Source organism: Lepidochelys kempii, chromosome 1, assembly GCF_965140285.1.
Source record: "Lepidochelys kempii isolate rLepKem1 chromosome 1, rLepKem1.hap1, whole genome shotgun sequence".
NCBI lineage: Eukaryota > Metazoa > Chordata > Testudines > Cheloniidae > Lepidochelys > Lepidochelys kempii.
In genome coordinates, this window is record NC_136380.1 from 276,236,127 (window position 1) to 276,260,614 (window position 24,488).

Sequence of the window (24,488 nt, forward strand, 5' to 3'; positions counted from 1 at the left end):
CACAATGTGCTTAAAGATTTACCTCACAGCCATGATATGACAAATGTGTTTTCCTCACCAGACTTCCTCCTTTGTCAACTATTCATTAATAAGGAATTCCTTTTGTACGTAGCACTGACATATACCAAAATATAGCCAATGTATTTGTTTAATAGGTTTATTCTTTTTGCAGGTTTTATAATCGTATTTCATCAACTGGTACAATAAAACATAAAAAATGAAAAACAAGGATGGTTGAGATTGGTAAATCTATTCAGGTTTATCCTTAAGTTTTATGGTTAAATAATATAGGGTATTTGTTTAAGCAGGCTTCAATGTATATCCTGACCTCTAGCATTTCCAAACACAGCAGCTTATTGTTGTGTCCTTTAAATATGGGAAATAAGAATGTTTTTAGTTTGCTATTTAAAAAAAAAAAAAAAGAACATGTACTATGATATTACATGGCCCAGGAAATGTTCGCAGCGTGCTCCTTGGCTTTCATTCGTAGAACGGCAATACTGGAGGACCTCCTTTCAAATTCTGGCTTGGTTTCAAATGCGTGTCCGTTGGTAGCCCCAGAAAGTAAAGAGTCAGTGAAAAAGTTGTTGAGGGGTACATGGCTGAATTGGTTCTGGTGGTTTGAAAAGCCCGTGTAGCCAGAATCTGTCCGGGGTGAGTGAGAATAAGGTGTCATACAGGAGGAAGTGTCACGCGGTAGCATGCAGGAAGTGACCATTGAGCTGCTAGCTGCATTTCCTGCCCACAGATTGTTCTGAATCTGGAACATATAAAATAACATTACATTTAGATTTTTTTTCGTGTTTTTTTCTTCTTTCTTTGGTTTCCCTCACTAATTCTGATGTATAATATTAGCAACTATCCTACTAGTTCTATACAATTTCAGTGAAAAACATAGTGAAGATACATCATTGGCAATGTATTAGATCATATGCCAGGGAGCTAGGACTGCTGAACCCTTTCTCTGCTCTGCCACTTATTCACTTGGCACACTGAACTTAAATATAGCCATCTTCCCATGGAGATAAAGAACCCAATCTAATGCCCATTATAGTCAGTGGAAGCCTCCAAATGATTTCAGAAGAAAGGGGCTGTAGAAGTGAAAATATCATTGTCATTATAAAAAGCTTTGATAGTTGAAAATTTGCACTTTGTTTTATTATTATTACTTATTTGTATTTCTGTAGACGGGACCCCATGCTGCTAGTCACAGAACACAAAGCTCAAAGAGCTTACAATTTAAGTATAAGAGAAGTAACAACAGATGGATACAGACAGATGAGGGAGTACAAGGAAACAATGAGGCAATATTGATCATCATGGTACGTAGTGGTCTCAGCACACCAGTCACCTAATGTTGCAATGTTTTGCATATGCATCATGGCAAAGGAGAGTTTTTAAGTGAGTATTTGAAGGTAAAAATACCAAACTTTGAACTGAACGGATAATTTTCTCAAGCTACTAATGCTTGACTATAAAATATGAAATTTCAGCATCTTGGATAGCTTTGTATAGTCAGTTACTTTAAAACAAATGAATCCAGAAGATACAGACATGAGTCATAACACATTCATGGCTCTTTTCTAAAGTGGTTTCAAAGATGGTTTTTAGTTAAAACTGCCTTTTTCATGATGTTTTAAAACAAAATTACACCCATGAACCTTTTTTCCAGTTCTCTGCCTTAACTGGCTATGCAGCGTGGCATTTTTGTTGGAAAACCTTGCATGACAGACTAGGAGACAAACTTTGTGGTTACAGGCAATGTCTGCTACGGATCTGGAGTAACCGCGTGTGTAGGGTTTGCTGTATTATGCCTTTTTTGTTTGGCAGTCACCTAAAGCCTAATTTTTTAAATATCAAGTACCACTGGTTTCTCCTGTCTTCGGTGTCTATTTTTATATAATTTATGAATCTATATTTTTCATATATTTGTTATTTGTTAGATGGCGGTTTACAAGGATTTTCAAGGCTCAGCACAACTTCTGCCTCCATCTCAGATTGTGTATATTTTTACTCCCCTATCTGTGCACTTTGCTCCAACCAAGACTCACATCCAACTCTCCTTCTTTGTCTTCTCCCATTCTCTACTTGGCACCTCCCATCATGCGGCCACCTTATGCATGAATGGCTGACTTGATCTTACAATCCCCCTTTCTTCATACAAGTCTCTCCTTATACAGTTAGGGCTTGTCTACACAGAGCTTTAGTCCACAGCAGAGGGGTGTACATTTTAGTCCACACTAGCATGTCATGCACTAACAGGCTCAATGTGGACCCTGCTGATACACACTAAAAGTTCCCTAGTGAGAGTTAATGTAGTCCTGTTTCAAACTTTACTGAAAAAACAATAAATCCATGATAAAGACAACTTTCCCCTCTCATTCACGGTGGCGAAACTGCTCTGCCAAGAACTATATCATGCTCTTTTCATTTTCTGTGGTTTTCCCCACACCTTAAAAAATGTGTTTGTTACATTTTCATGCTGACTTTAGATTGCAAACAAATTGGGATAGGGCCTGTATCTTTTTATGTGCCTGTTAAGTGCTTTACACACTTATCGTGCTATTTTGGAGTGTCACAAATTGCTCCATAGGTCACAATTGAATTCCCATTATAAACCCAATTTTGCCCCCATTTTTTCCTGTCAAATTTGCCATCAGTTGGAAAAGGGGTTAATGAATTATGACACCCCACACAAAAAAAAAAGTGGCACTCCCAAGTTAAAAAATGTTTCTGATGCTTTTTTTCTCTACTCCTTCATAGCAAACACACACACACAAACCACCAACCAGAAGGACAGAGATAAATTATGGTTTACTAAACTCGTCTAGTTGAGATCTAATGTGCAGATATAAACATGAGGTAATTAAACTCATATTATAAAAGTTAATATTTTAAATAATATTGTTAGCATGGGTCTTCGGGAGCTGACAAACTCATTTTGTATCCTTGGCAGCTCCAGAGACAGTGCTAGGAGTAGAAAGAGGCAGCCATGGGAAAATGTTTCTTCCTGGGTGTCTTGCAGAACACTTGGCAAACAGGGGTCAAATAAATCACACCCATCCTGAGGCTCCTGCTCTCCCTAATCTCTCTCTCTCACACACACACATACACACCCCTCCTAAAGATCTGCTCCTACATATCTCAGGTGGTCTGCTGGGAGAGATGGGGGGGAGGACATGAGATGGAGAGAGCAAAGTGTTGGGGGCAGGAGGGAGGGGATAGCAGGGATAATTCCTCCTTCCTGTGGGTCTCCTGAGATTGACAGGAGGAAAGAGACCCAGTGACCCTTAGGAGGCTTGTCAGTCCCCATCCACTTCCTGCTTTTGGAGGATCCCAACCTCACAGAAACATCAGGCCCATAGGAGGCCCACCCCATCCCTACATGCGGCTTCTGATTCCCCAAAGGACCAGTTTGAGCCTGTTTTAACTTGTCATAGGCTGAAAAGCCTAATTTTGCTCCTCAGAAATCAGGGAAGCCAATTTCAGCTATCCAGGAGCTAAGGAACCTGCTATGTCATGTGTGGGTCAGTGCCAAGTCTACTAAGGCTTATAGGAGGAGGCTGCCCACTAGTTATTCCTAAGGTTCATAGAGAGGGTCATGAGTATCCTTCTTAAGGCTCAAGAGATAGGGGTCCCTGAGGATCCTAAGGCCTGCAAAATGCAGGCCCTGGTGTGGATACAAAGCCTTGCAGGGTGTGGGGTTGAGGAGGAAGAGACCATCAACAAACCTCATGAGGCCTGTAGGGATGGAGGGTTGAATACTGCCTCCAATAACTCTAGAGGAGGGTGAAGGTTGGAAAGGGCCCCAATGAGCCTTAAGGTTTACAGGATTTGTGAAGTCCCTTAGAGCCTTTTAAAACTCATAGAGACTGGAGGTACCAACAAACCTGCTAAGGCTTTTACAGATTTGGATGCCTAATAACCACCAAGGAGTCTCAGGGGATTTGAGCTTCCTGGATTTTCTTCATATAAATGTAAGGCTGGAAGGCACCTCAAGAGGTCACCTAATCCTGCACTGAGTCATTAGGACCATTTAAACCTCAGCCATTCCTGACAGGTGTTTGTCCAACCTGTTCTTAAAAACCTTCAGTAACAGGGATTCCATAGCCTCCCTTTCAAGCCTATGTTATCCATCCAACAAACAGTTTTGTCTTTCTAGAGCTTGTGCTAACTCTGGCCTTCTTTATGATCATTCACATTCCACAGAAACAAATCTGCCTTACAAACTCCTGGTTAGACAATAACTTACTGACAGTAATTAATCATTCCCCATTCCTTCTGGGGGGGCCCAATCCTCCAAGGTGCTCATGGTGTTCAGCTTCTCATATGCTCAGGCTCTATGACAACCAATGACCTAAGTGTCATTAGACACAGCACTCATGGGCCAGATCCACTGCTAGTGTAAATTAGCATAGCTCCATTCAAAGCTTTGCCAGTTTATGCTAGCTGAGGATCTGTCTCACTGTGCCTACAATGGAGACAGAAAACTAATTATATACTAATGCTCTGTGTGGAATTTTATAGTCTACCTGCAAGCAGAACAAGTATGGTGGCTGTTCCAAACATAAGCCATTATACTTCTGAAAGCTCTTAGAGATAGTGCATGATCCCCAAAACTACAGTCTTATGAAGCTATTCTTGCAGTACTGTATTTCCAGTTTGAATGATATTCAAATGTAGAGGATTTCACAAGAAAGATGATTATGTGATATTTCCAGCCCATAAGTATCCAATCTGAATCTTGGAACCTTTTGAAATTTCTCCATTACTCCCATAGTTGACATACATTAAACAAAATCCCATTTTATCTGTCTTGCCCAATGTTCTTTAACAAAACAACGAAACAACAAAATCTTTAACAAAAATCAGGGCAAATTCTGCAATTCCATGGGCTGCCGAGGTCTGATTACTATAATAATTTTGCCTGAAAACTGTTTTAAATGGGCAAAACAGACAAGTGGGACCTTGTCCAATGGTATGTCTACTACTGTGATGATGGGTGGACTTCAGAAGCTTCAAAGGTTAAGTTTAGATGTTCCTATAAACCTGTGTGGTCTGGAAGTATCACAAGATCAGTACTTGTGAGATTTCTGCTACCTCTGTGTTTGTCATACTATAAATATAGTACCACAAGTTTTCATGATATTTTTATCCTAAACACACCCCTTTCAATTTGAGGTTGTACAGGTGTAAGTGAGGGAAGAAATCAGCCCATAATGCTGAAATAGATCTATGCCATGTCAAAAAAATGAACAAATGATTGATTCTTAAAGATTACAAAGTGGTCCCACAGATTCCTTCATTGGAGGAAGGAATCTTAACTAGTAGCTTGAATTTGAAAAGCCTAACAAGATCCTGGAAGATGCTTACAGCTTGTCTCCTGAGGCAGCTACACTTTTCAAGTGTATGTATCATGTTTGCTTTATCATCCTATTCCCCAGGTCTTTTTTCTGTTCCTTTATTATTGGAAATGAAAATTATTCCACCTTCATTTTAAGTGTGTGAATCATTTTTGATATCAGAGCTCCACTATTTAGCAAAAAGTTATTCCATAACTGTCTCAAAGTGAAATTCTAAGTGCAAAATATATCCCAGAATTAAATATAAACATAGCAATTCTTTACAATAAATAGAAATGATCAGTGCTTTTTCTATAGTGTACATAGCAGATGTAGACAGGAGGGAAAGGGGACATTGTGCACATGAATTTAAAGAAAATATTTTTCCTCTTAAAATCTTGTGTGATCTATGTACTATATAAAAGGCAATTCAGGGAGGCTGTGAATAAGGCTATACATACTGTACATCTCTGGTTTCTGTTAACATCACAGACAGCTTCAGATTTGCTCTTGTGGTTACCATGAAATCACCAGAACTCTTGAATATATTTACCTACCATGTTTTATATATATTTATACACTGTCAGCTAGAAAAAAAGAATCAGATTTCATGGCTGTGACATCAACATCACTAGGAAAGTCGAGTTGTCCTCGTGGTTATGATGTCACTTCCTTAGAACAGACTTTCTGCCTGACAGAATTGAAGTATGAAGTTAACTAAAGTAATCAGTATTCTGATTGTCTTTCCATGTAAAAATTCCATACTTCTTTGGGTTCAAGTCACAGATCTTGTTGTATAATAAACCTTGGATAAATCAACACCTTGTAGCTGAATCGCTCATCTTTAAAATCTACTACACTTTCCCTGTCTGGTCTATTCAGACTGTAAGGTCTATGGGGAAGAAGGTCTTTGTCTCTTACTAATGTGTTGGGTTTTTTTCAGTGCCTAGCACAATGGATCACTGAGATGCTAATTAATAAACAATAATAATATAGTAATAAGCCGGATCCTAGCCACTGGGTCTGTTACTTTTGTGCTGCTGAATGATGCAGGATAGTGGGGGATTCCCCTGATGTACAGGGAATGCCCATTTGGCAAAAAGTCAGGGTTGTTAGCTCTATACCACCTACTCTCCCTGTCCTTCTCCCCGGTAGAGATGATATTCCTGGACTGCCACTGCACCCTGGCAATCCCAGGCTGGCAAAAAGTTCCTATTGAACTGGTTTAGCCAGGTTAATTTACAACAGCTCTTGCTGCTCTAAACTACACCACAGGTCAGTTCAGTCCCTGCTTAGGCCCAGGATTAAGGAGCAGAAAGGCAACTTCCCATCCCTTGGTCCTGTGTCTACCACAGCTTGGCCAGACTAAATTGGCCCAGTGTTCATCATGATGATCATCATGCTTTATTTCTTGTACAGTGTACATCTCAGATGTACTATAACCCACATAACTCTCTGAGCCAAAGAGTGAAAAGAAAGGCATGATTCACTGCTATGATATGGTCAAATCTATATTTCATACCCTTGGAGAGCACTATTAAAGGGGAAAATCCCACCTCACACCATTGATTAATCTCTTGTAACTAAACTCTAGGTTCACTTTCACCCCAAAAGTTTAAGGAACTAAGGATCCAGTAAATAATGAGAGAGGAAATGTTTAGACACCAAGAACCAAGTATTTTGAAGTACTAATTGGGTAAGTGAGTATGGTGCTTTTGTGGGCTTGAAAAGAAAATTGTCATATGTTGTATGACCCTGTCTAGAACAGCACAGGAATGGGTTACCTAGGGAGGTTGTGGAATCTCCATCCTTAGAGGTTTTTAAGGCCTGGCTTGACAAAGCCTTGGCTGAGATGCTTTAGTTGGGGTTGGTCCTGCTTTGAGCAGGGGATTGGACTAGATGACCTCCTGAAGTCTCTTCCAACCCTAATATTCTGTGATTCTAATCGGCAGTGGGCAACAGAATTAGCACGAAATAAGTCACTGTTAGTCAGCTACTGTGGTTATCTGCCAGTTATATTTAGCCTATAGTTAAAGTCATATAAAGTGGTGTATAATACAGACCACATGAGGGATTTAATTTGAGCCAATAACTCCGATTATGGTTAATGGGAGTTATCCATTAGAATGGAATTGGAATTATGATTCACAGGCTTAATAAACAGCATGTGCATATTTATATAATTGCTTACACCCTTGAGTTGCTAAATAGAATATGTGACCTTAAGGTTTTCCATTGCTGACTAGGTAGTCATAGGATAAATAAGTACACATCACCTTGCTTAGTCTGTCTGAGTGTGTTTGCCAGCCCAACGTAGGGGATGAGCCCTTGTACTTCTTCCCATCTCTATTTTTAAGAGGTTGCCATCTACTCTCCCCATGTTCTCTCTTTTGCACCCCCACAGCTTCTTACTTCTTTCGAAGCCCCAGCTCTCCTTTTGGGATTCCCACTTGCAGTGGGTTGGAATTTCCCTGAAAATCAAGTGCAGCCAGTGCCTCAGACATGCCTCCATTTCCAACTCCAGCTGCATTTCAAAGGAGATTCTGTGGCTCCGGAGAAAAGGAACCCCAGAGTCTCTGTGACAAAAGGGAAGTCAGCTTAGAAAAAGCAACAAGAATCCAGCAGAGGTAACAGTGCAGCAACCGCAAAGAACAAACAAATAGGGAAGTAGGAGTGTGGTAGTGAGAGAGATTGGTTGGGGGGGGAAGATATCCCTCTCACACTCTCTGTGTTTTTAAAGGATGTGATTGAATACAATTATTTATTTATTGGCCTTCTTGCGTTTATAGAGATAATACATATGGATCATATTTAAGGTATACAGTGTAAAACTACTAGCTTCAGTACTGAACATGAATAATGTGGGATTGAGAGTCAGACTGTAACCCTTCATGGGGAATAAGAAGATGCAACCTTGTCCCAGACTTGGTCCATTTATAACCTAGTACCTGAGCACAAAGACCATTGAAGTTTAACACAGACTGTGGCACTAGCCTTGCCAAAGGACATGGAGCAATGTCTCCCACTTCACACCACCCTCCAAAACTGGCTCAATGTAGCGGGGTGGAAAACACATGCTGTATTCTGGACATGGGGTAGCAGGGCTGTGCACCCTCAGAGCCCTGAAGTTATTCTTCCTGCCTCTAGCACGATGTTTCCAAGGACTGACTCCATCCTCTTCTCCCTATCACAGAGCTGTGCCTTAAAGGCACAATCTGTACCATCATTTCCAGTTTCAGACTGTTACTGAGGTCACTTTTTCAACACAAGGGACAGCACTTTTAGCCTCTCAGACTCTAGCCTATGGTATATTTTTATTACACTCTTACAAATGATCTGAGCCCTAATGTGCTGAATAAGTTAATCCGCTAATGAGGCCAAAAGCTGCAACTAGAGCAGATCATAAAACAACATATGCATTGGTTTTTCCATCAAAAATCAAATTTTCAACACAAAAACAAAATTTTCAAAAATTCAAAATTTGGAAAATTTCAACTCATCCTACAGCTGACTTTAAAAAACCTGATGATTTGCAGGGTGTTGGGGGAGGTAATTATAACATCTACTTTTTGGAAAAATTCAACAAACTCTACTTTTTACTATTTTACCTTAATTTTTCCATGACTATTTTGTCATACAACATGCTTGACAACAAGCCTGAAAAACAGCTGAACGGCAAGGAGTTGTGTCCCAAATGCTACTTTAAGTGCCCACACCTGTATGCTGGTTGCTCCCATTACAGTCAATGGGAGATCTGTGTGTGCAGACACAAGAGAAGAATTTGAATGGCATTGGGACTTCCAGATATTTTTTCAACCTGCAGAGCAACCATTTTGCACCACAACTTGTGTCAACAGTCAACATACTGCAAAATAGATTAGACTGAATTAGACAGAACAAATAATTATGGTTTATAAAAATATCAAAAGTACATTGTCTATTACTATGTTAAAGATTAAGGAGAGTAACTTACTAGCATGGTTGGGCTGAAAAGATTCTTTATTCACTTAGGAAGAAATACTTTACATAGTTCACACAAGGCTCCGGATGCATCAAAAACATCATACTGTTACTGTGAGGTTGGGGTAAGGCAGGCAGTTGAAAAGCAAATCAGGGGGTCTCCACACCCTCTGTTTTGCTCCAGCAGCATGCTATTAAGTATCTTTCTTTGCTGGAATTCAGGTGGGATGTGTGTGTTTGGAATAGAACCCATAGATGAGTTCAGATCAGAGATATGCAGGCTGCAAATCATATAATGCAGAGCAAAGAACCACATCACCTGCTGATCCTCATGCCACACAGCAATCAGTGCAACAGACTGCCTCAGTGTCCCTATATTCCTTCCTCCCCAGTCCCCATGTACTTTTCACAGGCAAAATCAAAGGTTGGTAAATGCCCATCAATGTAAGTAAGGATTTCACAACTTTATCACCCAATCTAATTATCTGTGTTCCCCCCACTCCCAAGACAACCGGCTTATCTGCATGCATGGCAGAGCATGCCTTGATCTTTAGAGATGTCAGTGTCAGAATAACAGTGCTTGAGAGGGTTCATTTAGGGAAAATGAAATGGCTGATCGGTTTACTTTGTATCATTATTTATTGTTCCAGTTGTGGTACCACTAGGATTGCTGTAATAATGGTACTCACTCTACTGAATGGCACTGTGATTGCAGCCTCTACTCAATTACATTAATGTAATTTAGATCTTGTCTACACTTAATGCTTCAGTGGCACACTGCATTGCTCCAGCTGCGCCACCATAGCGCTTCAGTGTAGACACTACCTACGCCAATGGGAGGGGTTTTCCCATGGGCTTAGGTCATCCATCTCCCTGAGAGGCATTAGTTAGGTTAACAGAAGAATTTTTCTGTCAACCTAGTGCAGTTTACACAGGAACTTAGTTTAGCTTAGCTACGCCAATCAGGGGTGTGGTAGTTATGCCGACTTAATTTTCTAGTGTAGACCAGGCCTTATTGACAGTATCAAGGGCAGGCAAGCAGATCACAAATTTAAATCCTGACCAATCTCTAACATAACAGCAGCGTATATCTCTCTTGCATATTATGTCTGTCTAACCACTAATATAACTCCGTCACCATAGTGCCGGAATGTCTCCCAACCATTTAAAAATAGAGATAACAATAGCAATTTCTCTCTTTCCTCCTTATCTGTGGAAGAAATAGCTTGGGTAGTTTATACGGCATGTTGTATGTGTTGTGTGTGTGTGAAGCACTTATGAAGTGAAAGAAGCCAATGAAAAGGTTTGAATGCAATGATTGAAGCACTTAGGAAGGGAAAGAAGCCAAATGGAAAGGTTTGAATGCAACAATTGAAGCACTTATGAAGGGAAAGAAGCCAAATGAAAAGGTTTGAATGTAATGATTCCAGTGGCTATTATGTCTTCTGGTAGAAAGGTTTCATAGGCCAAGTCTACACTACAGCCCCCACAGTAGCACAGTTGTGCTTCCATAGCCTATAGTGTGGATGCTTCCTCCATCAACGGAAGGATTTTTTCCATTGCTGTAGGTAATCCTCCTCTTCGAGAGGCAGTAGCTAGTTCAACAGAAGGAGTCTTCTGGCAACCTAGCCACGTCTACATGAGGGATTACATCAACCTAACTACAACGCTCAAGGCGCAAAATTTTTCACAGCCCAGAGCAACGTAGTTAAATCAACCTAAGTTTTAGGTGTAGACCAGGCCACAGCCTCAGGCCTTGTCTACATGAGCACATTGCACCAGTTTAACTAAAGGAGCAATTTTAAATTGACTTAGGTCATGTCTATTCACACAGCATTGCAGCGCCACAGAGGCACAGCTGTGCTGCCGTAGCGCGTCTGGTGAAGATTGTCTATGCCAACAGGACACAGAAGAGAGCTGTCCTGTCAGCATAAAAACCCACAAGCAGCATAAGACAGGACAAGCTCTCCCACCGACATAGCGCTGTGCACACAAACACTTATGCTGGTATAATTTATGTCAGTTGGGGGATGGCGTATTCACACCCCCAAGTGATATCAGTTTGCCAACATAGACTGTAGCGTAGACACAGACTTAGTTAAACCAGTGCAGAAACTGTGGGGACTCTCATATTTCAGTTTAAACCAGTCTTATTTCAGCCAGTTTAAGCTGATTAGGAGACTGTTAAAGATAAACTGAAAACTACCACTTTTAAACCTAAACAAGAGAGCCCATCTGAGTTTAAAAATCAGTTTAAAATCAGACCTATACAGCTTTCTCTTGTAGGCAGGCCTTATTCCATATACATATATATGTGGGTGTGCTTATGAGTGGATGTGTATATGTATGTGTCATAAATATAAAGGGAAGGGTAAACCCCTTTGAAATCCTTCCTGGCAAGGGGAAATCTCCTCTCACCTGTAAAGGGTTAAGAAGCTAAAGGTAACCTCGCTGGCACCTGACCAAAATGACCAATGAGGAGACAAGATACTTTCAAAAGCTGGGAGGAGGGAGAGAAACAAAGGGTCTGTGTCTGTCTATATGCTGGTCTTTACCGGGGATAGACCAGGAATGGAGTCTTAGAACTTTTAGTAAGTAATCTAGCTAGGTACGTGTTAGATTATGATTTCTTTAAATGGCTGAGAAAAGAATTGTGCTGAATAGAATAACTATTTCTGTCTGTGTATCTTTTTTGTAACTTAAGGTTTTGCCTAGAGGGGTTCTCTATGTTTTTGAATCTAATTACCCTGTAAGATATCTACCATCCTGATTTTACAGGGGGGATTTCTTTATTTCTATTTACTTCTATTTTTATTAAAAGTCTTCTTGTAAGAAACTGAATGCTTTTTCATTGTTCTCAGATCCAAGGGTTTGGGTCTGTGGTCACCTATGCAAATTGGTGAGGCTTTTTATCCAACATTTCCCAGGAAAGGGGGGGTGCAAGTGTTGGGAGGATTGTTCATTGTTCTTAAGATCCAAGGGTCTGGGTCTGTAGTCACCTAGGCAAATTGGTGAGGCTTTTTACCAAACCTTGTCCAGGAAGTGGGGTGCAAGGTTTTGGGAAGTATTTTGGGGGGAAGGACGCATCCAAACAGCTCTTCCCCAGTAACCAGTATTAGTTTGGTGGTGGTAGCGGCCAGTCCAAGGACAACGGGGGGAATATTTTGTACCTTGGGGAAGTTTTGACCTAAGCTGGTGAAGATAAGCTTAGGAGGTTTTTCATGCAGGTCCCCACATCTGTACCCTAGAGTTCAGAGTGGGGGAGGAACCTTGACAGTATGTATGCAAAGAATACATATAGCAGTAAGGTAGCAATACTGACTTAATGTTCTGCTATCAGGATTTCTAATATAAACCTCTATTTTTAGGAGTTTATAACTCAACCCAGTGATAAAAATTTCCTCCAGGCTGAAACTTGGCAGACATGACCTAAGCCTGGGAAAGAATTTTTCACAAGATTCATTAAAAAAAATAAACAGGTCAGTCATTTTGGACCAGTAAGAAAGTATACAACAGACATTTTCACTGGCTTCGGGTTTTTCTTTTGGCATTCTCCTACAACTCAAAAGAGCTTCACTTAAATACTAGCAATAACTGGCAAACAATTATCACATAATGTGGAATAACGTTATCTATATTTAACAATATTTTAAATAACCAAACTGTGGTTATTTTTAAAATCTACACCTTTTGCACACACATTTTAAGATGCTTACTGAGCATCCCAGAGAGGTGTATGCATAGTTCTGGGGTCTGGTATTAATGGAAGTCTGCTGGTCAGGAAAGATTGCAAATGAAATTGTGCTGAAAGAAACTGTGCTTTAGGGAGCTGACATGGTGTAGAGGATAGGGCACGGGACTGAGGTTCTGAAGATATGGATGCTAATCCCAGCCTTGCCACTCACCTCCTGTGTGATCTTGGGCAAATCGCTTCACATCTCTGTGCTTCAGTTTCCCCTCCTCACTCATTGTCCCTCTTGTCTACTTAGACTGTAAACTCTTAGGGGCAAGAACTATCTCACACGTGTATATACACAACGCCTCACATTCTAATATACTGGGGCCCTGATGTCAGCTGGGGCCTTTTTATGCTACTGTACTACGAAATAATGCTCATGCTCTGGAAGACCCATTTCCTAACATAAATGCATGCAGGTCTGTCTAAGTCAGTGTGAACTGATGAGCTGACAGAGATTCAGCAGTCCTGGTAGCACAAGAACATGTTGACATTGAGGGAAGGGGGCAGGTGTGGCTCAGGATGTCCAGAAAAGCTTTTTTTTTTTTTTTTTTTTTTAAATATTGTGAAGTGGAAATTAGGAGGGAGACATGAAGAGGAGTGAGTACAAATAGAGGTGTCCCGAGCCCAGAAGAAAGGGGGCAAAGAGCAAACAGAGGAATGGGACAAGGGATAAACAGCAAGGAGGACGGGAACAGTATGAGAGGGAAAGAGAAGAGAAATAAATGGAGGGAGTCTATAACAGGTGAGAAGGGTTTGATCATCTTTTCCCCCTCCTCTGCTTCCCCCCAGTCTGACCCTGAAATTACTTAATCATAAACTGTGTGCTTGTGAGTAGTCTCACTGACTACAGTGGGACTGCTCATGCGAGCATACACTAATGCACACGCTTAAATGGCTACAGATTCAGGGCCAAACTGCCTAGTGATCATGTAACGAAAGGTCTCCTGTTAACAAAACAGAGGGACAACTGCAATTCTGAATTTCCTGACTTCATCATTAATGCTGTTTGATGTTCTTTTTTAATGAATATATAGTATACAATGTGTAGGGGTGTTTGTATGTTTATAGTATATGTAAGGATGTTTGTATGCATATATATAAGAAGTGAAATCTTGGCCCTATTAAATACAGTGGCCCAACACCCATTGATATCTAAGTATGACTAGGATTTCATCCACGGGTTCATGTGCATACACCCTATGTATCATATACATGCAGGAAAAAAAAAGAAAGATGCACAAACCAAAGTTATTGCCCACCATTTAAGAAACAATTCAGCCTCCATAACTTGTGGAAAATCAGCCATAATAGAAATGCAACATCTTATAAAAAGCCTTTTCTCATGTAAAAAAGAAAAGTTGTAAATGTATTGTGAAAGCTAATTATTCGGTATAAACAGTTGAGGTGTTGGTCATAATGGCAGCTCTGCTAGTTACAATGTTTTTTGGCATTTATAAACAGCATAAAAAACAAAGTATGGTCCGGGGAAATGAAAATATACAGTAACTGGTTTGGGGGGGGAAAGGGGGACGACAAAGTAAAAGAAAACAGATGTCTTGGCTGAGACTGATGGTTTCATGGCAATCTTGCTCAAGAAGGGTTAAGGCTCACCGAACAACGTCCAAAAGAGATTGTCTTATTATGCTATATACAGTGTTATATTTATTTGACTAGTTAACAAAGGTAAAGAAACTGAAAAGTGAAAGAGTGCAGGAATCACAGTGCAAATGTAGTGGTCTTGCTGGCTATTTTGTTTCTAGGTCTTTGCATGTATGAAGTCATACAGAAATGATATTTAAAATGAAGAATGTTAAAAGAAAATCAAATCAGTAGAGTCAGAAATAAAATCAACGTGGACTCGAATGTCTTAGTGAAGGGTAATGATGATTGAGTATTTTAATTATGCTACAATTGTACTATCTTTTGAGCACCTTTACATGTAAGCATTGGCATGAGTGGGGAACAAAGGTGTTGTTTACTGTACCTGTGGGTAGCTGTCAGTCCGCGGTAGAACAGATATATCATAGGTGGCAGCAAAATGGCTTTTAGCTTGCTGGATCTGGCCATAGCGTTCTCTTTTTCTCCATTTGGCTCTTCGATTTTGGAACCAAACCTACACCATGAAAGTAAATAACAATCACAAGAAGCTATTGAAAAGCCTTTCCTGAAACTGGAAGGCAACTTCCAAAATTGCCATGTTTCTCTGAAAGGCGACTTCTCTCATTGAAAAGAGGAAGCTCACTGCCCCCTCTCACCCCAGACCCTTTTGATATAAGGTTTATTGAAGTGAATTCTGGCTCTTTGAGGTGTGTTTACAAGAAATCTATTTTTCCCCTACTGACTGAAGGAAAGAGACAGAGAATGATCAGCACATAAGGTAACATGATGGTCTATATCCCAATTCTTTTGGGCAGCCCACTCAGGTAGCAGGAAGTCACACCTAAAAAGTCCTTTCTCTTATTATTAATTTCATACAGTCAATAGATTGTTATGATTGGCTAAACTGTTTATGTTAAGAGGTGGTATATAAACTTTGCTGGAGCAATAAGAAAATGGTGGGGGAAGCTGTCTAACAGCATCTGTGAGCTCTACTGTATAATGGAGAGGATCTTGAAGGAAGGGACACAACTAGTTAAGGCTGGGAAACAATACATAGTTATGGGACAAAGGTTGTTCTTTATGATAGGATCCAGTGGATGGTCTTGGCAGCATGCATGAAACAGCTCAATGAAAAGAAATATTATTTGTACTGGGAGATGGGTCCTGTTTGGAACACTGGAGGTCTGGGAAGGAAAGGAATTTCATTTCTAGGTTCACTTAGGGTCTGATCTAATGCCCACTGAAGTCAATAGAAAGATTAACTTAAATGGCCCTTGGATTGGGCCCTTAGTTATTAAGGCATTAATGTATCTAACTCTCCGAGTATTTCTATTGTACTCAGCACAGTATTGTCTAAGAGACTAACATGAGTCCACCATGTTGTAACTTGTTACTGGCATCTAAAGATGGGGCTCCACCTTGTGATGTAAAGTTAAAGCTTCACTCTATTATGGAAGTTTAGTTTGAAATGCCTAGAAGAATTTATATGCCTCCTTTGTAGCCTGCTACAAGTTGAACCAAAACTACTATACTGAGGGTTCTGTTGTGCAATCCAGACTCATGATGGTGAACACTTGCTCATGAAAGTCATCCCACAGAATCAAAGGGACTGTTCATGTGAAAGTGTTCATCAACAGAAGTAAGGGTTGCCCAGTCAAGCCCTTATTGTTCTGCTATGGGTAAATTCATTTTGATACTTGTTAATAAAGTTACCATGTTAGTAAAACTAATATTACTCATTGTACTGAGATTCCCCAGTCACAGACAATGACCTCATTGTGCTACGCACTGTACAAACAGAGAACAAAAAGATGGTACCTGCCCATATACTGAGGGATGCTTCATTTTACTGGATTATTTTAAATATTTAAAATAAAGTTATATGGTATTAGACTCTAGAATAGGGCATGTAGCTCTCTTTAGGCTGTGCAGAAAGTCTCATGATGAGGAAATAATGTAAAGACTCATCTGTCATTAAAATGTAACATCAAAATGAGAGTTACTTGAAAAAGTTTCTAGTTGGTTTTAGTGCTTTTAACTCTTAGGGATTTTTGCCATGGTTCTCCAGGACTCTAACACTCCCTTGATATTGTCCGAGCAGCAGGGGCATATTATCGGTCAGTTTAATTTCTAACGACATACTGCAAATTTATTATGGCAGTTTTGAAAAATGTACCCAGAAATCAAAACAAGGCACAGAATATCTGTTGAGCATATTCTCTATGAACCTTATTGGTAAATTTGTATTATCTATCATGCCTGGGGCTCAGCAAAATATATATATATATATATAGTATTTTTTTTCCTGCTGTCTCCACAGGAGGCACCAGGAACATGCAAAGGGAATTTAGTAATGAGGCTCTTTCATTGAAAAAAGACCTTGACAATCTCCTTAAAATGGGTGCCAATTACTGCACTGACATGCAGCAGGAAAGAGAACAACTTAGATAAATTAGGTTCAGGTTGGCTCTCTCTGCATGTACGCAGGACACAAATTAAACTGGATCTTGATGAAATGGCGGTGAAGGGAAATGTGGGTAGCGTATCCAGCTGATCATTCCGCTAAAGTAAATAAAACAATTTGTTTGAATTTATAGTAACTAAATAGAAAAAAAAGCACACTTTTTTTTCTTTGACAATCCCCCAAAATGTTTCTGTTTACATCACTTTACTAGAAACTGACTCTTGGCAAAGATAAAGTAACCATTTGCCTACACAAAGTAATGCAAAACTGCTGCTTGTTATCCTTACATTGCCAGATGCTTGCCCCTAATGATGCAAGGCCTTTTAAATTGCTTAATCCCATGATGGAATACTGTTGCTACTCAGGATCAACATGATCACATTTTCTTTTCATATTCCTTTCTTATTTAGCTTCTCAGAAATGCAGATATTGGTCATTTTCTAAGTGAGGGGAAATTATTTGTAAACAAAATAGAAAACAAATATTGTCAGCCTATTATTCAGATATACTGTGCTTTGTGCTTTTAATTCTTCAGTTGTCCTACTTTTAATTCAAGATGCTTATGTAACTGTGAAAACAATATGTGAAAAAAACCTGTGAAAAAAACAATTTCCCAACCTGAAACTATCAATTCGGACCCTATTATTCCATCCGAATTCACACTAAGGAGAACTTTATTCTGTGAAGAGGCTCAGTGGCCCCACAATTATGTAACTGAAATAATATAAAGCCACAGTGGTCTTAATGGCATATATGTGTTTGTTTGAAATCTAAGCAGAGATCTGTTGCAGAGATCTGTGACCAGAAGTCACACACAAAAAGCTCTCTAAATTTAAAAAGAAGACTGATTCTCCAGGGTTTATTAAAGAGTTAAAAGTCACTGGGCTAAATTCTCTTCACTTCAGTGACATTGCGTGGGTGCAAATGGAGCGAATATCTGGACCCCGTTTTCAGATGACGACAATGCTTATGCCACTCAGTTGAATACAGACAGGCAAAGGCCATTTATTTTATAAAAGTTAAGTAATTTAAATAGTTTATAAAAGTGATCTTTGTTTAATTTTCAGTCATGTGCATGTGAATTAGCTTTTATTTCTTTATAAATGACAGGTTGTGAAGTTGTTAACACGTCAAGTGGTTAAACTCAAAAAAGTTACTCCTGTTCTGGGAGATTCAACAGGCCTGATATTCCCTAAATTGTAAAAAAAACAACAACCAGGGAATATCAATGAAACCAGTAAGATCTCTAAAAACAGAATGAACTTTTAAAATGCAACCACTGTATATATTTGACTGTTAAACCCATCCTTTGAAAGTAAAATTCAAAAGATCTCAGATGTTTTGTCAGCCTTTCTGCATATTTAACACCTTTTTTCATCATTGTACATGTACACATACAGATATTATACAGATGTATTAAATCAGTTATGTGTGTGACTAAGATATATACATGTAATGCTAGCTAATTACCCGTTCAACAGTAAATGTACCCAAGAAATTAAAATAATCTTGAAAATAGATCATGCAATAAGTGAAAGAAACTAGGTCTCAATCCTGAAAGGTATTGAGCAGCCTCAACTCCCAGTGATATTAATGGACCAAGACCTTACTGTCTATATATATTGTTTCAGTGTTTACTCTTTGAAAAAAAAATATAAGGAATTTGATTACTTTAAATCTGTAATCTGTGTTCAATAATAGAGTTAGAGTCCACTGCAGTCCAATTTGGTATGATGATACTGCCAAATTATTATACCTTTTGTATACACTGTTGGGAACTTTTACATACTAATACCAGATTCATGTGCTACCTGAAATTTTGACAGAGAAGCAAGGTTATCAGAGATCAAAACTCCATATTTCTTTCTATTTTTCCTCCTATATGCAAGTTTCCCAGACAGTGAAACTTAAATATTAACAAGTTATTTTCCCTATGTACTGACCTGGCTCCTCTTTATAGAAAAACATGACAAAACATATTCTGTTTGATACACAAAATTACGGGCTTTTGTACAAGGCCTAATGTGCTGTTGATCAGTTTCCAGAATGTTTAAATCATCCTGTGTAATGTCTAAATTAGGTACCTACCTGGACTCTGGCCTCAGTGAGCTCTGTTCTCAGAGCTAGCTGTTCTCTTACATATACATCAGGATAATGTGTTTTCTGGAACACTTTCTCCAGTTCCTCCAGCTGTAAACTGGTAAAGGTAGTTCTGTGTCTCCTCTTCTTACTGCTGGAGACATTGCTGTCACACTTATCTCCCAGTTCATCCAGTTCTCCCTTCTCCTGCATCCCTTTCACTGGAGACATCCTAAGACTGTTGCAATTGTCCATGGGCCTATTCAGCTCTGTGTGAAGAGGCTGTCCTTCTACTTTAGTAATCCCATAGTTCACTGTACACAGGGGGGAAATAAGCAGTTAAAAGGTCTTTTAGATCTGAGGATTTTTAGAAAACTTTCATACGGAAGTTGATTATATGCAATGATGTGTAGGAATGTGATACAATTGGCAAGAAATCCTGTAATTTTTAAAAACAAATGTGATGCTATTATTGATACCTATAGAATTTTCACAAAGATATGTTATGTAAAAATATTCTTTGAACTCTTTTGGTGTGAAGATAAAGAATTCTGCATAAGTAAATTACCTATTTCTTATATGTTGCAAATAAAATACATAATAGGCAGTATATGAAATCCGATTAAAATAGAGTTGCATAGCCACAGAATTCTAGTGTGAACTAGATTTTTACTTAAAATAAATGGCACAAAAGCTGCTGAAAAATGTGATTTTAAACTAAGATGGCAGTTAAACTAACCCCAACATATTTCTATTAAAAAAATCAAAATAATTATATAGAATAAATTAAATATTTGTAAATTAACTAATCAAGAACCACCCAATTGAGTAAAACTAAAATATGACATTGTGCACAAACCCAACAGATTTTTAAATACTCTTGGATTTGTGAAGTGGAATTGTTTCCAATTAAGGTTGTTATGATTACAAAATATAGAGGGGTTCTGCAAAATGTTAATAAATTAAAAGAAATTATTTCATATATTTTGTATTAGTATGTCAGGAACTATTTATCTTTAGGTAAACACTAAATAACAGCAATAAATATTAAAATAATTTTCTTTAGTTTCTACATAAGAAGTAAAAAACATTTGATATTTTTGCTAAACATGTCACATTGCATGGATAACTCATACAACATGTTATGAGAGTTGAAAGATCCTTTTTTTGCTCTCACAGACAGGAGGGAAAATTGAAACATCTACTGCAGTAAAACTTTATAAAGGATGGCATCAGGCATATGATTTGGAGCTTGTTTTGAGGTTCTCTGCCATGCTCCATAATTTCATTCAGAACCATTGATGCCTCTCTGTTCATTCAGGGTGATTTTAACCAAACATAATTTTTTAGATATCCGACTCCAATACACAGATTAATAATGCCATAAAACACTAAACATAAATTAAGCAAGCTAATTAAAAACAATCACACTCAGTAAATCAATATGCTGTAGCTTTCCTAAGCCGCACTTGTTCTTGATACTTTTAAGAGCAAAAGATTGCCATTGGTCCCTTTAAGATTTCTCACATAAAAAGAATTGTCTCAAAAATCTTTCAATACCTATACGAAGTACAGCAAACTTGATATATTATTAATCCTAGTATTGTACTTAGCTGATTTGTAGCCATACCTAGGAACTTTCTACTAGACCAAGCTTTTTTTCTTTTAGTATTATTTTTATAAACGCTGAACTACATAGAGAGAAAATATTGAATTAAAATGTCAAAATTGTAAACTGTTCATTAAAAAATAAAAATAAAGTGTACCATGTTTTCTTTTGCCTAGATTACAGAAATTAATTTATTTAGTCAGAATGATCAAAAAATGTGTTATAATTTATGATCTGCAATATAAACATTACAGTTATAAGTGAGTTGCCCTAAAGTAGTATTAGCCCAAATAATTATTTGAAAGAAATGTGAAAAATGTTATTCAGTTTCAGCTTTTGAAATAAAGTACAAATGGTATATATTTTAAATGACCAGTCTGAAATAAAACATTGAAAATGTTCACAATAAAAATATTACATAGAACATAATAATTAACTGCAACCCAAATACATTTTATGTAATGTTTGGGAAGTGAAATAATTATTTCCACAGCCTGAATAAAATATTATAAAAGTACATATACTTTAATCATTTTGGTACTTAACATTTGCAGTAAGGTGTCTGGCAGATTTGAAACCTCGTTAAAATAAATGGGTTTGTTATAAATATCTCACATGTATTGTTTTGTTGTTTTAAAAGAACCCGCGCTTGCAGGTTATGTACTATGTACAAAGGAGACACAAAAATCCTCTTGGAATTGCAAAAGTGCTTTAACTATCTTGAAATGAAATGATTGGCTTTGTATTCGGTCGGTTACAAGATAGAAAAGATAGATGGTTTGTTTTGATAACACTTTGACTTTGCAGGGCTTTTGTACTCGGAGCTGAATACTTTTCAGACAGTACCACTAAGAAGCGTCCCTGTAGTAGCTTGAAATCTGTAGTGGGTCTTTTTTGGATATTAAAAGTCAGTGTAACAGACTGTATAGATCTGAGTCACTTGAGCATTTGTTGCTAGGTTAAGAATGCTTCTGGACTCTGCACCAGATGTTATTGCAAGTTTAGCTATGTCGTCTCTTTTGTGCATTAGATTGTCTAATCTAAAAGGCAGAATGACCAGACATGCTTTAAGCTAAAAGATGGACTGACCGTACAAACCTACGCAGTGCCAGCCTATATAGCAGGCAGCTATATATGATCATTACATTCTCTCTTGAATTATACATAAGAGAGAATTAATCTGTGTGCACTGTACACATTACATATCAATCACCATACAGATATTTTCTATGATAAAATCTGCGAATTTAGCTGCATCCTGTAACGAAGAGAACTGTTTAAAACTGTTCAACTTCTAGGTTTGGCTGGACTGGGTTTTGGCTAGAAATCCGTCAGGGGGTTCTATGCAACTGTCTGAATGGGGGAAGGAAGGGGAAAGTCGGCGCTGTTTACTGCAATTCGGATTGGGATTCTAGTTGAATGTTTTGAATTTAGGCTGTGTCTTCCGGAAACATTTAAACTATGGGGCGGTAGAACCCCAAGAGAAAGCTGAGCATGCCGGAAAGGGAGCCTGAAGCCCAACGAAGGGGGCTCTCTACTATCTTTACTTAAAAGATCACTTTAAAAGCGGGCGACCGACCCTCCACCGGAACGTGCTCCGGATCCACCGCACTTTAGTGGCTAAGTGCACCAGTTAAAGCTTCCTCTATTGTCCTCGGATACAAGGAGCGAACCTGGGAGGGGAGACGCGCCGATCCCCCTGCTCTGCGGGCTAAGAATAGTGCCAAATAATCCTACGGGGAGACTCACCATTATTGTCCTGGCAGGGCGAGGTCCTCTCGAGCCTCACATGATGCTCAGCCCTTTGCAGAGGGTTGAAGGCCTGCACGCATTTGCTGGCTGAAGTTTTGCTGTAAAAGGACTCATTGTCCAAAGTTTCCATAACGTGCTCCAAAGTGCCTCCTGCTCCCATGTAAAAGTCACTGTTCTTACTCGGCTGGCTCTTCAGGGCAAACTTCTCGCTCAGAAAATCCATAATCATCTAAAGCTGCTTGGAAGCCTCTTCCCTAGACAGAGGCTGGCCTGTGAGCTGGGGTGGGGGGAGGGAGGGGAGGGAGGGAGACCTCCGGAGCTCAGGGAGCTGCTTTGCCTCCGAGCCTTTGATTTGTCTTGTCTTGAAAGGGGGGACCCGAAATTGCTCTTATATCTTGAAGCTCAGCAGGGCTCCTTGCGCAACCTCCCATTGCTAATGAATATGAAAATAGGCAACCAGTGTAACTCCACCCCAGATCCCTCTCGACCTAATCCCAACACTGGAGGGAGATCCAGGCCCACTTTAGCCAGACAGATCCCGTTCCGGCAGACAGACACACAGACGCGCTGGAAGGTGGGGGCAAACAGATGGAAAGACACTTTTCCCCCCACCTCGATGGATTCACATTTCTCCCTCTATTCTGGAAAGTGCGTTAATTCCCCCTTCCTCTTCTCCTCCCCGAAAAGTTTAGAGCAATACATTTTCGGAGGTAAATTCCATTCTAACGGGCTTGCATTTGATCTATTGCAACGACACAGAGAGAGGGCTATCTATGATCTGGAGCTGTGAAATTAACAACTGGGGTTTCTTCCGCTTCTTATTCACATGGATGGGGAGTTTGGTCCCAAAGTAAGAAAACAAAGCGCGCTGGGGCTTGTTTGGGTTGTGCGAATGGGAGAATCGAAGGAATGAAAGAAACTTACACCCGAAATCAGCCCAAGAGAAAACTAGCTCCTCCATCTCTTAGATGTTACTTACCGTGCAGACTCGAAATCTGGTTTTGTGTATGCATATAAAGAGACTAAATGTTTCCCTTATCTTAAGCATTCTAGACCTTAAAACATTTAACGACTTTAAGGGGGGGGGGAAACATTTTGAAAACGTCTAGTCACCCCTTTAGTGCTTCTTGGGGAAACGATCGCCGAGTCACGGCAACAAAAATAGTATTGAGAGAAAGGTTTCAGAGTAGCAGCCGCGTTAGTCTGTATTAGCAAAAAGAAAAGGAGTACTTGTGGCACCTTAGAGACTAACCAATTTATTTGAGCATAAGCATCCGATGAAGTGAGCTGTAGCTCACGAAAGCTTATGCTCAAATAAATTGGTTAGTCTCTAAGGTGCCACAAGTCCTCCTTTTCTTATTGAGAGGGGAAAAAAATTACACCTATGTTAAAAAAGAGGTATAGGCTAGACAAAGCACATAAATCGTGAAGCTTTTAACTTTATTGTCCCCCCCACCCCCGTTGCATAACGTGGAGGATTCAGAACAGAAAAAGAGACATTTACATTTTGAAGACAAAAATATTTAGAAATGACCCTAATCACGAGAGAGCGGGAAATTGCCTTTTTCTGCTCTTTCGGTCGACTTATGATCTAATTATTTAACCACCAGAGAAGCTTAGATCCCACCTTGCAACACTCCTCCTCTCAAAGAAATCAATATTTCAGTGATCTGGTTCTCTTCTCTCCCTCCAGATTGGGTTGTCTTCAAAATCATGGTCAGTTTTTCACACTGAAATGCCATGTTATCAGTTTTAAGCACAATTTTCCATTGAGCTCGATGCGGACCTTTTAAAACACATGACACCATGTGGGCTATATTTACTACTAGTACATCTTATAGAGTGGATCATTAAAAAACTGCGGAAACAGAACAAGAAAAAAAAAAGTCCCTTTAATTTCCACATTAGTATTAAAAGCATCCACACCAGAGGTGTAGCTTATTA

General features: G+C 39.2%; 1 protein-coding gene across 1 annotated transcript; it reads right to left on the reverse strand.

The window, feature by feature from the left end:
- Positions 1-203: 203 nt before the first annotated feature.
- On the reverse strand, positions 204-22,822 carry ALX1 (ALX homeobox 1). Its single transcript, XM_073331207.2, has 4 exons — positions 22,542-22,822; positions 19,193-19,497; positions 15,026-15,154; positions 204-760 (listed from the first exon to the last, which is right to left on the reverse strand). Exons 1-4 carry the CDS (start codon positions 22,771-22,773, stop codon positions 440-442), a joined length of 987 nt encoding a protein of 328 aa, XP_073187308.1. The 5' UTR covers positions 22,774-22,822; the 3' UTR covers positions 204-439.
- Between the last annotated feature and the right edge of the window lie 1,666 nt (positions 22,823-24,488).

Coding starts and splice junctions, on each gene's coding strand:
- ALX1 (XM_073331207.2), bottom strand. CDS start 22,773: ATGATTATGGATTTTCTGAGCGAGAAGTTTGCCCTGAAGAGCCAGCCG. Junction 15,155..19,192: donor TCACTGAGGCCAGAGTCCAG/GTAGGTACCTAA, acceptor TTCATGGTGTAG/GTTTGGTTCCAAAATCGAAG. Junction 761..15,025: donor GGACTGACAGCTACCCACAG/GTACAGTAAACA, acceptor TATATGTTCCAG/ATTCAGAACAATCTGTGGGC.